This window comes from Bemisia tabaci, chromosome 1 (assembly GCF_918797505.1).
Source record: "Bemisia tabaci chromosome 1, PGI_BMITA_v3".
Classification (NCBI taxonomy): domain Eukaryota; kingdom Metazoa; phylum Arthropoda; class Insecta; order Hemiptera; family Aleyrodidae; genus Bemisia; species Bemisia tabaci.
The window spans coordinates 67,400,027-67,414,104 of record NC_092793.1 but is presented as its reverse complement, the minus strand read 5'-3'; the positions used below and the strand labels follow the sequence as shown (position 1 = coordinate 67,414,104).

Sequence of the window (14,078 nt, the reverse complement as noted above, 5' to 3'; positions counted from 1 at the left end):
TAATTCTCGTTGAAAATTACAGTGCAAGTGTGTACGGTTTGATTCCAATTCTTTGGTTATGGTTATTAGAATTTGACTTGTCTTATACCATACATGAGTATGAAGGTAATAATTTTGGCTTGAATGGAAAGCAAAAAATCGGTGCTAGACGTAGGAGTTTTTGTGCTCGATTATAGAAGAACTCCAAAACTCAAAATAGGACAAGCAATCGTCCAGCTTGTTGTTGGTAGAGCTGTAGGATTTCAAGACTGGTGGTGTGAGGGTTCTTTTAAATAATGACTTGTTCAGTAATAGCATCAATTTGATTGTTTTATTATAATTGTGATTAACAATTTTTTCTATCAGGCAAGAGCTTTTGTTAACTGAGACAAAAATGAACATCATAAATAAACAATTTTCGATTTCTTCTCTTTCTTCTTCTAGGAAATGTCTATTATTTGTTTCTCATGGCATAATGATAGCTAAAATTGTATAATTTACATGGTTTGTTGGTCATATGACTTACATTCTATTTTTTTAAAACATTTTGGATATCATAAAATCAGTTATAAGAATTATAATTTATTCATTCGTTTTCTTCTGAGAGGTTAAGTTTTTCAGAAAAAAATAATATTACAGCAGCCATTACGGAGTCATAAAAGGTGATAAATCATGAAACATTATTTTGAACTTTACTCATTATTGCAGCTAAAAAAGGGAAAGCATAACAGGCTATTTAATTTTGAAACCATGAGGAGTTCCTGATTGATAACATAATACTTACGTAAGAAAATAAACAGGAGGCACTGAGCAATTAATAAACTTCAACTCTAATAGAAATGCACGACTGCATCCTTCAAATATGCTTCACTCATTTTATATTTTATCAAACTTCAAATTCACACATGGAAGAACTAAAAATGATAACTTTCAAAGTTTGAACATGATTGAAAATCTTGAAAGGAAAGAACAAACTTTGATAATTATACATGAAAAATCAAACCCATTTCATAATGGAGAAGAGTAGCCCACTGGGGAAGGGGGGGGGGGGGGCGCCATCAGAGGTTGCTGAAATGCATGAATTGGAAGATTCCGAGGGACATCTATTGTACTGAAAAGGAGCTAAAATGGACACCAACATAATGATAGACATCACCACTCAACTCAAAAACATTTGCACACAATCATACTTAAAATTTAAAAAAAAATTGAAATCACAGACCTCTGTAAAAATTAAAAACTCCTAGTAAAATAGAATACACAATCACATTGATGACACAAATACATCTTAAACACTAGGTGAATTCTCTAAGCTTGCACACACTAATAAGAGTTCGAAAGATGAAAATTGCAGCAAGTCATAAACTATTATCACAGTGATTTTCAAACTAACTGATAAGCTCATCTTTTAAAATCTATAAGAATATACAATTTTAAGTCCGCCAAACTTGGGACCAACTGATTTCAAAAAAATAAACTTAAAATAAAAACTATGATACAAGCTTATTGAAAAAATATTAGGCGTTGATAGTTCTTAAATGAAAGAGATCTACGGCTGATGAGATGCCCGTTGAAATAGTAATTTCTATCGTTTTGTGAACAATTTGATCAGCTTCTGACCCTATTTCTAATGTTCATGATTTTTAATGAACCACTGGACAAGGTACAAATTTCATCATTCTGAAATGCTTCCTCTTCAAAATTTCTTGTAAAACATGATTCGCGCAGCAGAAATTCCTGAAATTAAGTCCTGACTGAGATGTAATGCTTTTAATCATATTAATAACGAAACATTTGAATTTCCCACTCACAAGAACAACTAGAGTCAACATGAATCAAACAACACGCTACCATAGTTGTGCCAGGCTTCTCAATAAGCCGACATAGGCTCCTCAACATAGGTTGGGATAAAAACCCCAACCTACGTTGTTCAAATAGTAAACAACGTTTAACAGCTAGGCCATAGCTCCGAGATTGAAGTTATCATATTTTCACTCTGCATGGACTGTCAAGGTAATGTTCAGTGTGCGATTCAACTCAAGTAGATAATGGTTTTTTTACAAGTGGGAAGTTAGAACTCAACAACATCAATATCTTGGTTAGGCGATACTTTCAGTAATTTTTGTTGTTCTGACATACTTATTTTTACGTAAAATTTTGATGAGAAAACATAAATCATGCTTCTTAATTTCATATGTTGTCTGGTACTCTATAAATGTTGGAGGCCTTCTCTTAAAATGTTTGATTTCCAAATAGTTTGTCAGCAGCATTTTAAATCCTTCAAACATCAAAATAAAGTACCTTGTATGTTGGGTATATGGAGGGTAAGGTGACAGTTGACACCAAACATTTGACCTAACAGTTGAAGTTTCAAATAATTCCTGATTTTTATTTTTCAATCCAAAACTAACTGATGAATTTTGGGAATCCTCCTCCTTTCAAATTTAAGTAATCACGAGGATGTTTTAAAATTCTATACCTAGGGTTGATATATCTTTCAGCAAATAGAATTAGAATGCTATTTTGGATAATAGTATTTTAAAAAAAGGTGTTACCATACCTCTTTCAATAATCAATCAGCAACGGGCTCAACCATTTTTCGTTTTTGAGAAATTTTCGTCATAACAAGCGGTGTCATGAAGAGAAAGTACTGTATTTCTATAAGAATGACAGCTGATGAAAACTTTTGAAAATCAAACGATGCAGGTGCACTATTAACATGATTCTTTTTTAACGAAGCAATTGATTTCTTCTTTACATTCCTCTACAGTTTTGAGCATTGCGTTTAAGAACTGTTCAATAGTGACAATATGAGATCCGATAAATTTGACATGAGTTAAGAAAGGAACTTTTCGAAGAGTGCGTCCGCTCAACCCAACACTAGATCTGTGAACAAATAAACAGATAAACCATTGAGAGAAAGTAGAAAATTAGACAAGACTGAAAAATTGGGAATGAAATATGCTAATGTGCTGTCAATCAATTTAAGTGAAACGACAGAGAATTGAGTTGTTGCATTCAGTAGAGATTTTTGATCTGTCCATCTAATTCTATGCAAAATTTTAGGAAACACAATGAATGGTTTTTTTAGACAATGCATGAGCTGAAAAAAACCCTCTTACTTCAGTAAGGGGTACAATTTTTTCTCACCAATTTTCCTGTAGACTTCTTGTCTCTTTAGAGACTACAGTAATTTTGGACTTGAGCTCATCGTCAGGTTTTAGAATAAAAAATTAAAATAGAAACATACTTACCACTTTCCTGTATGAGCGCGGTAATCTTCCGTGCATGGACAAGTTCCTACTGATGACTGGGTCGATAAGAATTGGTAGGAACGCGTCTAAGCACAGAAAATTACTGTGATTGTATCAAGAAATGGAAATTACGTTTTTATTCTAATTTTTTATTTTAAAACCTGATGATAGGGATAAGCCTTGAATTGCCATTGTTTTTCTAAAAAGAGAGAAAGTTGACAGTAAAATCAAGAGAAAAGGATTTACCTATTACTAAATCAATAAATACTGATGAAGTTAAACAAAACTGAAAAAAACTCTTAGAGATGGGTCTGAGCTTGGAGAGATAGCCAGCTCATACAAGATAATTCACCTCTGTATTCAGTGAAACTTTCACAGAGTTAGGGCCAAATATAATATGTTGCAGGTTTGCTATGAAATCCGGGAGTCGCCCCACAGCATGGCAAACATGCTGATGTATTCAGATCTATCTCAGTAACGACAGTATGATTGTTACTAAAAAAGATTATAAATATGCCGAAGGTGTTTACTTTCATTTTATACTGGTTGATGCATTTTGCCCCTTCAGGCATCTTCAGAGCTTAGTCATGAATACTGTATAAAACTTTTCCACATGTTGTGGTCGTCAATCCGTAAAGACTAAAAGTATGATTGTCTACGCTACAGTAATCTGCTTCCCCTATATTTTTAGGAGCTGCCTTGGCCTGATAGCCTAGTTTTTGGAACAATCTACAATTTTTTTAGAGCAAAATTAACTTTGTGCATAAGCATCATGGCAAATAAAATTTGCTGTGGCGCTAGGAAAAATGCTTTGAGAGCGCTACTGATGCTGCATGATTACAAGATAGAAAAAATCAACAGGCTGTGTCTAATTTTCTAAGTACCACAGTAGCTTCCCCCCCCCCCCCCCCAATTAAAAGGCACCACAGCCCGATTTTTAGGCACATTAGGAGCATGACACAAGGGGAAGGCAGAACACTGATGCAGAAACTGTTAGCAAAAGCTAACTTCTTCATCATAGTCCCAACTTGGCAAGTTTTCATGAGCCCAAACGTTAAATTTACAGAAAATCAGCGGCATCATCAAATACCCTCCGAAATTATACATTAAGTTACTCAAATAAATTAGAAATATCAACTGCACGCAACAACTCCCAGGCATGCAAAATAGGTAGGATTGCAGGATTCTGGATCCTGGGTCACATTGGGTAGGCGTAATCAGAAGAGTTACTCGATCAGTGCATAATTATACCCTTATTGAAATTTTATCACTGGGAAAAAATGGTCGATTTTTGCTCTGAGTGTACTTTTTCTACTTTAAAAAGTTCAACCACAAAGAAAAATAGGTCCATATTTGTTCCGCACATACTTATTTTTTTTTTTACTTTTTTTTCAAAAAGAGGGAGGGTTAAGAAATCGGTGTCTAGGATCCCTGATGAGTTAGGAAACAAAATTTTGTCTGCACCTCTGACAATTCCATTAGGCCAGAGAATGTGATGTTCGAATTATGAGGGCTTTCGGATCAGGGTTTGGTTGTATCCACTATTTCAGTCTATTTGACTCTCATTTTGATCATGGCCTTACCAAGAGCACAGAATGAAAGAAAAAATAAAGGAAATATTTACTTTGATACTTCCAGCAAATGCTTGCTGTTTCTCAAACATTCACTGATTTCATCTTCTGTCTTTCCATCCAGCATTTTAATGGCATCTGTATAAGTATGCCAGTGAGGTTTTGATTTTTCTTGACAGTCTATCACTTTCACCTGGAATGAAAAGAAATTTTATGAATGTCGCAGATGATGCAGGTAAATTGACAAGTTCCGGTTAAGCATAAATAGACATCAGTACATAAAAAATTCTGAAAATGTTTCTAGTATTTACAAATGAACACATATGAGAATAATTTGTGACTTTTCATGGTAGTAAGGCTATTGCAAGATCCAGAGACTGTCTTAGAAAGAGATGTTTCTGATATGAAGTCTCAGATGAGATGTGTTTCCACGCTTTAAAACGTTTAAAACAGCTTTTTTGGTTCAGAAACGGGACTTATAGTTGAATATATCAGAGGAACATTTCACATCGGCCTGGAGCTTATAACATAGATGAAGTGATAACCTATGGTTTCAGTCACCTTAAATCCAATGCAACATGACTGCTGAACAATTAAAATCAAGAAGAAATGATTTCATTAAAAAGGAAATGATACTAACATTCACTTCAAACAGCAATAATAATCTAGACATACTCATGAAGCCTCTTGTTACAATTGTGGCCTACAAGTGAATAAATAAACAAAAGTGGAATGATGAACGGCAGCCAATTTTTCTTGCAAGATCACAAAATCCATTTGTGCCATGTTTTTGCATTTGAAAGAGGGCCATATTTTTGGCGACTAGGTATGAGAGACTTTCTCTCGGCAAAATTTGATAGAATGAAAAATGGAAAAATGCAGACATTCTCATTTTTCATGCGTTTTCCAAGAAGAATTTCGAAACAATTAGGCAACAGCCCCATTCAGCACATTTTGTTGCTCCTCTAGACGAGGGCATACCTCTATTTTCACATGAGCCCCAGAAGGGATAGAGTTATACGGAGAGCAGGGTTCACGTGGAAATTGAGATACGCCCTCAACACAGAGAGCGACGATTTATGTCTTGGAAAGTAGATGGCAGTGGATAACTATGACTAAAAAGTAGAATTGAAGTTCAAAAGAGTTTACAGAATTTGGCAAGCTCTTAAAAAAGAAAAGCAATCCACAACAGTGACTCGAAAATTCTTTCTTACAACTTACAAATGATTTTACAATGTAATAAATGTGATGAATAAATATGTATAGATCCAAACAAATTTGACTTTTCGTTTTGGATAAATACATTGTGAAAGATGGTAGAATGTGTCAACAAGCAAAGTAGTTTCTCCTTCCCTTGAGGTTCAAAAAATTGTTTTTTCTTTTGTAATTTGGATTCTTTGAACATCTGTTCCTACGATATAACAGCTACCTACTACAGTCATACAATCAGGTCATGAGAACACACAGTGTTACTTACTCTGATGAGTTCATCCAAGCACGAGGAGTAAATTTTGTAAATAGCGGAGACTTCAGGTGGTCCAATATAGATTTTCAAATCAGCTCGATCTACAAAAGCTAGATCAATTGAGTTTGACAGGTTGGAGGTGGTCAATATTAAGACATTTGGATACCTGAAAGTGGAAAAAGAGGAAACATTAGATCTTAACAGGAATTATTTTATGTGAGTAACTCTTTGGACTAACTACAACATTATACCAGTTATTATTTCAGTTACAAAAGATTGAGAATTTTGGCTCAAAATTATTGTCTTATAAAGTGACTTTGTGACTTTTAGTGCACAGAAAACGCCTTGCGATTTATTCTTTCTTGGAGGGTGCTCTCAGACGGAAACTCCAACTCTGATTTTCTGGCCCGACTTGACAAAACATGTTTTCCTAAAAAGAGCCGCCCAAAAATGGGGCTGATTTTGGCCCTTTTTTAGATATTTGATTCGATCATCGGACCGAGGTTTAAGTAGAGGCTTATAATAACAGAAAACTCAGGAAAAAATTTTGAGATGAGTATAAGAACTGTTTTCAAGTTGTAATACTACGAAACGTGTAAAAATACGTAAGGGTCAATATTCTTCAATCAAGGTGGATACCTTCTTCTAATCTCGGATGGAAAAAAACAAATTTTAATCCTGAAAAGTCATTGAATTTCCGCGAATAATTGCAAAAATTTGATACAATCAATCAATAAATCAAATCGTTAGCGTTAGAAATCAATTCTACCAGTCAAAGTATGTAGGTTTCGGTGTGCTACAGTTATGTTAGGTGCATTTATTCATCCATACATCGAAATCAAACGAGTTCAATACCAAAAAATCATCGATTTTCCATAAAATATTGCTAAAAATTGATTTGACCGATCAGTGTATCAATTCGGCAATGTTAAAAATCGATTTTACGTGTAAAAATTCATAGGAATCAATGTGCTTATCATGCGAAAACAACGGTAAGAACCCTGTAGACTCATCAATTCAACAAAAAAACAGCAAAAAATTAGGCCAGATTTTGACCCCTTTGCCACCATGTAGCTAAAAAACGGTTCCTATACTCATCCTAACATTTTTCTTGAGTTTTCTGTTATAATAAGCTTCCATTTAAACCTCGGTCTGATGGTCGAATCGAATACCTAAAAAGGGGCCAAATTTTGAGAGGCTCTTTGGCCACACATAGCCTTTTTAAGGAAAAAAAACCGCGTCAGCCTAGCCGCATAACCGCAGATATTGCCAAATTTTCTTGGATAAATCACAAATTCGGGGAAAATTTGAAAATGCATATTTGTCTTCCAATCTTTCATAGAATTTTCTTCATGAAATGATCTAAAATGTCTAAAAATTTCAAGGACAAATATTCAAAACTTTTTGTCAAAAATAATTATTTACCAAGAGGAAAGAACCCCGCACAGACCTTATGGGAAATGGCTCTCTCTAGAATCTGTTGAAACTTGGATATGTTGCTCAGCTAGTCATTCTGATCAAAAGTTCTAATGGGCCGAAAAAGATCCTGCGAGCGGTTTTTGAGATATTCGCCGTTTTATGTGCGTAAATTGAGGTTTCGCTGGCCGGACCATTGTGCGGTGCTTCTTGTGCCCTTCCCTTCCAGCCTACTCCTGTTGCTCTCCGCTTCCCTGCCTCCCACACCCGAGGCTCGGACTCCGACGCTCACAAGGCTTCACTCATCGTTGCCGAGCCGAGTGGTCTTTATCACCGTGAACGTCGGAGTCCGAGCCTCGGGTGTGGGAGGCGGGGAAGCGGAGAGAGGCCAGAGTAGGCTGGAAGGGAAGGGCACAAGAAGCACCGCATAATGGTCCGGCCAGCGAGACCTCAATTTATGCACATGAAACGGCGAATATCTCGAAAACCGCTCGTGGGATCTTTTACGGCCCATTAGAATTTTTGATCAAAATGACTAGCTGAGCAACATATCCAAGTTTCAACAGATTCTAGAGAGAGCCATTTCCCATAAGGTCTATGCAGGGTTCTTTGGCAATATCCAAATGCTTGTAAGGCGTTTGTCTCCAGCACAGCAGCATGCACAGAGATCCTTTTTTCTATGAAAACTCTCAACAACTCAGATCTCTTCAACTTCAGATTATCTGTCGAAAAAATACATTACCTTTTCATGATATCAATTTGGGTTAGAAGAGCATTAACAACTCGAATTGCATCAGACGGTTCCGTTCCAGCCAAGACCGCATCGCGAGCTCTTGCTAAACTTTCAACTTCATCGATTAACACACAAACAAAAGATTCTTTGAAGGCTAACTGCTCTTTGATCTTGTTGAACATTTCTGTTACCAATTTTCCACTCTAAAACAAAAACGGAATTTTAATGGAATAGAAGGCAAATCAGTGATGAAACGGTAGAAGTGCATATCTCAGGTTACGGCATTGTAGACTTCCTGTCATACATTATTTTCCACATGAAAAACTATTAAACGAGATTTGTTAAAAACTTCAGTGATTTTTTCTCGCTAATTAAAGAAAATTTCACGCAAAGATGTTGGTTCAATTTCCTTAAAGAAAGAAAAATAGGAATTGAAACCAAATATTTTTGTTAGAAATGGACCTTCTGTAGAAACATGCGGAAGTTAAAGAAAACTAAGGTCGGGTCAATTTTTGTTCATCTCATTTAAACAAGGACAGCTTGGTTACACATGCTACCTGATTTCTGTAACCATTATAAGGAAAGAATTTTACATCATGGAAATCGTTGGAAGAAAATGATCATTTGAAGAGAAAATTATTGAAAAATTAGTGAAGAGACAACTTTACCTCGGAGAAATATTTCGAAAATAAGCTGTGACTGTTGATCTCCATAAATTCCGCGTACCTGTACATGTGACTCAGACGAATGGATAATTTTTGGGCCAACGCCTTACACAGGGATGTTTTGCCAGAGCCAGGAGGACCATGTAATAGGACAACTTTATTCCAATTAATGATTGTTGGATTCACTCCTTTTTGGGAAAAGAGCATGGTTGTTTCAGCACACTTCAGTAACTAAAAAACGACAAATAGCTACCATTAGTCAAGAATTGAATCAAGTGATGTCAATGAAGTGAACTAGAGATCTTATCAGACGAAGGTAACATACAGTTCACTTTTTGTCCATGTAGAACAATCTGAGTTGGTTAGGAGGAAAGCCATGATTTTAGGGATGAAGTGCAAATTATTGACATGCAATCTATCCTCCCTCTTAGTTGCATTTCATAACACTTGAGGTGGATTGGCTTTTTTCAAACTCGGGCACTACTTAAAAACATTTAAAAAACAAGAAAAAAAAGATTATCTTTAATCTGCTCACTATAATTGCATTTTCGTGAACGAATGTTCTTCTAAAATGAATGTACATTTTATAGATGCAAAGATTAACAGTGGATATGATAAAGCTCTGCTTTTCTCTTTTCCTCTAATTTGTGAAAAGGGTCCAAGCCAAAGCTTGTAGGAAAATAACATGTTTAGCTAGACTCTTCATTGCTTTATGGACTACTTGTGAGATTTGTACAAAAAAAAGTAAGATTCTATTTTCAGAAACCGCTTGTAAAGTTACATAAAACTAAAGCAGAATGCAGATTTATAGAGGATTGGGGGGGGGGGGGGTGTTCCGACTCACTTGATGTTTGACAGTGGTGTCATAAACTAAACTTTCCCAAAGCATATGAAACTCTACGTTGGGCAAAAGGCAGTGGTTGGCAGCGCAGGTTACTTCCGTTCCATCTTCCATTGTAATTAACTCTGCTTGCATATCATCACTGTTCAGACGGTAAATATAAATTTGTACGTTCACATCTTCCAAAGGACGAGGAGACTGACCCCAAATCTGTTTTGAAAAAAAGCACAAATTAAAAATACATTTCCTGTCTCAGAGAAGAAAAAAGTTGTGTTAACTATGTATAAAGATTAAATATGGTAAATTTTTACAGTTCCTGTATCACTTTGTGTACACTTGGAGGTGACCCTCAGTTACTCAGTTACATCAATTTGCTAGAATATTAGGTTGTTTTAGCTGAAAAAAAGCTAAAATGTTGCATATAGATGGCTAAAGTGCAAATTGATGTATTCTTGTTTACCGTCCTGCCATACTTTATTATTTCTTTGAAAACTAGTCAACTTAATTTCTTGTAAACTTCCTTAATTTTTCTTCTCTATCAGCAGCATATTCTTATGAATTTCATGCTGCAAAGTTGGCTTATTTTTCTACGACAAAAATTGAAACGGAGCGGAAATTTTGAAACACTGCAATGGAGATACGTGGTTTCCCACTAAAGCCATTGATACCTACTTTTCAAATGGACCTGGTGGAGAATTTGCATGCAAATTTTTTGTTGCTTCATCTGATAGGGCTTAAAGAGCTGATTTCGTAGTATTTTTTATAATTATTTTCTGATATGGGAAATAGTTTAAAAATAGATTTAAAAGTGAGAAAATGCACCGCCGAGTGACATCCTTTGGCAGCAGTTCCCATTTAAACTCACAAATTTTAGCAGATTAGATCAGTTTGTCATGGCTTCTCCAATAATTGTTCAATTCATGAACTAAGGGTATCCTCTTGTTCGGTTCAGTGGTTTCCACTTGAAAACGAAATTCATCCAATTTCAGACACTTACAAATTCTTTATTTCAGGGTTACCAAACTGAATTTAGGTTAGTAGAGCAAAAAAAAGTTTTTTCAGGTAAAAAATCATGAATTGCACAATTTGAGTTGAAGTTTGACGTAGGTGACATTGATGCCAAATACCCCCCTTCAGATGATAGAAACGTATTTGTGACCTTTAGAAAAACATAGCCCTAAAGAAAAAAGGAGGTGTTTGTATTTCGCTCATTTTAGAAAGAGGTTGATGATGTGAGTGGGTATAGACATTTTTGACAATTTTTTCAAAAACTTTGCAGTTCATGCTCGAAACTTGAACCTCAAAGAGTGATCAAAATTACATTTTTTGTTGAATATTGTTACAATAACGGATTTTGCAGTTCGTCTTCTAAACTTTAAAACTCAGAATCACCGTAAATATTAGCGCTAATATTTGTGGGAAAGGTAACATGGCACTCGCCATAATCCACAATAGAGATAAATCAGTAACTGCTACCACATCATTTTTTTTCTCTGTAGAATATGACCGGGTGATACTTGACTATTAACTTAAATTTGTATCCCATCATGATTTTTGAACTAAAGTTAAAATTTTGGGTAAAATTGAAATTTTCAGGAGAGACCTCTTCATTTTCGATGTTAGAGTTGAAGACTTCACAAACTCGTATCTCCTCCACATGATTTTTTAGAGTTTCATTCTTGAAAAACGTGATGATAGAAGATGGTACGATTCCGCCAGCATTCTTCAATTCTTGAATGACCAAGGCTTTCAGTTCTCCTTCTGGTAAAGTACTGAAAATTTAAGAAATTAATCAAAAGTTAAAAAGTACCTAGGTAGTTGAGCTCTAAGATTCAAACTCATCTATCAATGAACAAAGTGTAGAACTATGTCCTGTCATACTTTATTTTTTCTTCAGAAAACTAGTGAAGGTAATTTCTTGAAAACCTCCTTGATATTTCCTTTCTGTGAGTAGAATGTGTAAAATTCAAGCTCTATGGTTGGCTGGTTTCTTTGAGGAGAATAAATAGGAGAGGAAATTTTGAATCATCTCAATGGAGAGAGTGGTTTCACACTTTCGTCCATTGATATCTTGACTGTTGTTAAGTAATGTTGGGATATCCACAAAAAAATAATGATGCTAAATGTGTGGTTGTCATCCTAGTACTTGAGAGAGATTGTCTTCAAGAAAAATCAAAGAGAGAATTAGAGACTCAAGCATTTAAACCATCATACATGACCAATCAGAAGAATGCTTATGTCTCTGGGTCTCCCGAAAAATAGAGATTTTGGGGAAGAAAAATCTCACCGGATGAGTATTATGACAAAAATTAAGTACTAAGTATACTATTTAAGATGTTAATAAAACTCAATCATCCTATTAGTAGTTTTGAACAGAGGAGTTGTAGTTACTTTAGAGCTAGACAGGCAGGTGGGCATACCAGAGGAAAATCCCTGCGAGGTAGTTGATTAGGTCTATGCCAGTTACCTTTAGACTGTGACAGAAGATCTGTCATCTTGATCTCGAATTTACCATCAATTCTAAATTGATCTCAGTCGATCTTCTGTTGAAGTCTATCTGTGCGTACTTAAGCTTATTTGACATGGATTTAATGAGGGGTGGAGATAGCTTAGCCTGCAACCTAATCGACAAACAATATTGTCCAGCTTTTGATAGTGATGGAAGCTGAGGGTACACATTTCAAGTGAGACATAGCGACAGTGTAGGTCGGCAAACACATGATTCGGTTTGTGACATCTTGTCATACGTTATGTTTTGAACGGAAAACTACTCATCTGCAAGTCTTCAGAACTGCCGTGATTTTTCTTCGGTGTGAAGAAAATCCTGCATAAACTTCAAGAAATGATGTCAATTTATTCTCCTTTAAAAAAATAAAATGGAGGCGGAGATTTTCTTTCACGGAGATATGTGATTGCGGACTTGGACATCGATAAGCCAACCCTGAAACAAGATTATCTCTCTGATGAATATGAGAAAACTTCCGCTGAGCCGTGCCTTTACCTCAATTCATCTATCTTTGATGACAGGCATTTTTATAGATGAGAGTTCCTTCAGGGAATAAGTCCCAGATGTGTTTGTGTTGCGGCTCTCCTGGTTTGTGGCATGGCAGAGATTCATTAGATTTGTCGCTTTCCACTTTTCATCCAGGAGAAAAATTATCGGTTGAATAGAATGAAAGGAGTTGAGGTTGAAATTTAAACTTTGCATGGTGAAAGAAACTTCATTTACCTTTTCTCCTGTCTCAGCACCTCGATATGAACATTTGTTTCCATGCTTTGATTTAACGCTGGGTGAAATTCGAAACTAAATACTGTAATAGCTAGTTCTGAACTTTATTGAACAGCGCTACAACTACTGATTCCACCGATGCTATCGCCAGGATTCGCTGCTTCGTTTAGTTTAATCATTAAAAGTTACTGAAACTTTTATGTTTACCGGGTATTTACTCTTTACTGAATACTGATTACTGAATCTACTGAATCATTCACCGAATACTAATACTAGTACTAAGTACTGATAACAAGAACAAGAGTGGACGGTCGGTAAATTTGGCGCGCGTTCCCGCTCATCACGACCAACCAACGGATGCCCGCTAATTTCAAACTGAAGGGAACTCATACGGGGAGCTGTAGGAGGGGGGGGGGGGGGGGGAGGCTACGAACCTGCAACACCACGAGCCCACAAAGGGTAACCCCGAATTCTGAAACAGGTGATTTTTTTTAAGATTTCATCTAGTTAAACAAGATTTTTTTTTTCTTGACGCGAATTCTAATATGGTGAAGGGCGGGAGAAAGGTGGCCCAGAATTGCGTCCTTTCGCTGTGACATCAATTATTGCCAAATTTGATTGGGCAATTTAATATACAACATGATAACGGCTGTGTGGATTTTTGTGCAAATTTTAGTGGATCTTCTGCATGGTACGAGGCAAAATCCTTAAAATTTTCAAAAGCTCCGCACAAAGGCTCTCTAGTCAAAAATTACTTTGCCCAGTTAAATTTGGCAATAGCTGATGTGGCTTGATTCCTCTCTGTTAAACACGGTCCAAAAGTGAAATAAGTACGATAAATTTACCTTGTTAGGCGGCTTTGATGGGGTAGGGGTTGCCATTAGAGCCCCCTGCCAACCCTTAAAAAAGGAGGAATAATTAACTC

The 14,078-nt window shown here is 36.0% G+C and overlaps 1 protein-coding gene across 1 annotated transcript; it reads right to left on the bottom strand.

Annotated features, from left to right (window-relative positions):
• Positions 1–291: 291 nt before the first annotated feature.
• Positions 292–13,444, bottom strand: pch2 (pachytene checkpoint 2 protein). The gene is made up of 8 exons (XM_019043288.2): positions 13,154–13,444; positions 11,528–11,696; positions 9,928–10,134; positions 9,087–9,314; positions 8,428–8,621; positions 6,282–6,435; positions 4,858–4,997; positions 292–2,865 (listed from the first exon to the last, which is right to left on the bottom strand). The coding sequence occupies exons 1-8, from the start codon at positions 13,195–13,197 to the stop codon at positions 2,694–2,696; spliced, it is 1,308 nt and encodes a 435-aa protein (XP_018898833.2). The 5' UTR covers positions 13,198–13,444; the 3' UTR covers positions 292–2,693.
• Between the last annotated feature and the right edge of the window lie 634 nt (positions 13,445–14,078).

Bases quoted from the DNA above. Each gene is read 5' to 3' on its own strand.
- pch2 (XM_019043288.2), bottom strand. From the start codon at position 13,197: ATGGAAACAAATGTTCATATCGAGGTGCTGAGACAGGAGAAAAG. The intron at 11,697-13,153 runs GTAAATGAAGTT...TTAAATTTTCAG, and splicing joins GTGCTGAGACAGGAGAAAAG to TACTTTACCAGAAGGAGAAC. The intron at 10,135-11,527 runs GTCTCTCCTGAA...TTTTCAAAACAG, and splicing joins CTAACATCGAAAATGAAGAG to ATTTGGGGTCAGTCTCCTCG.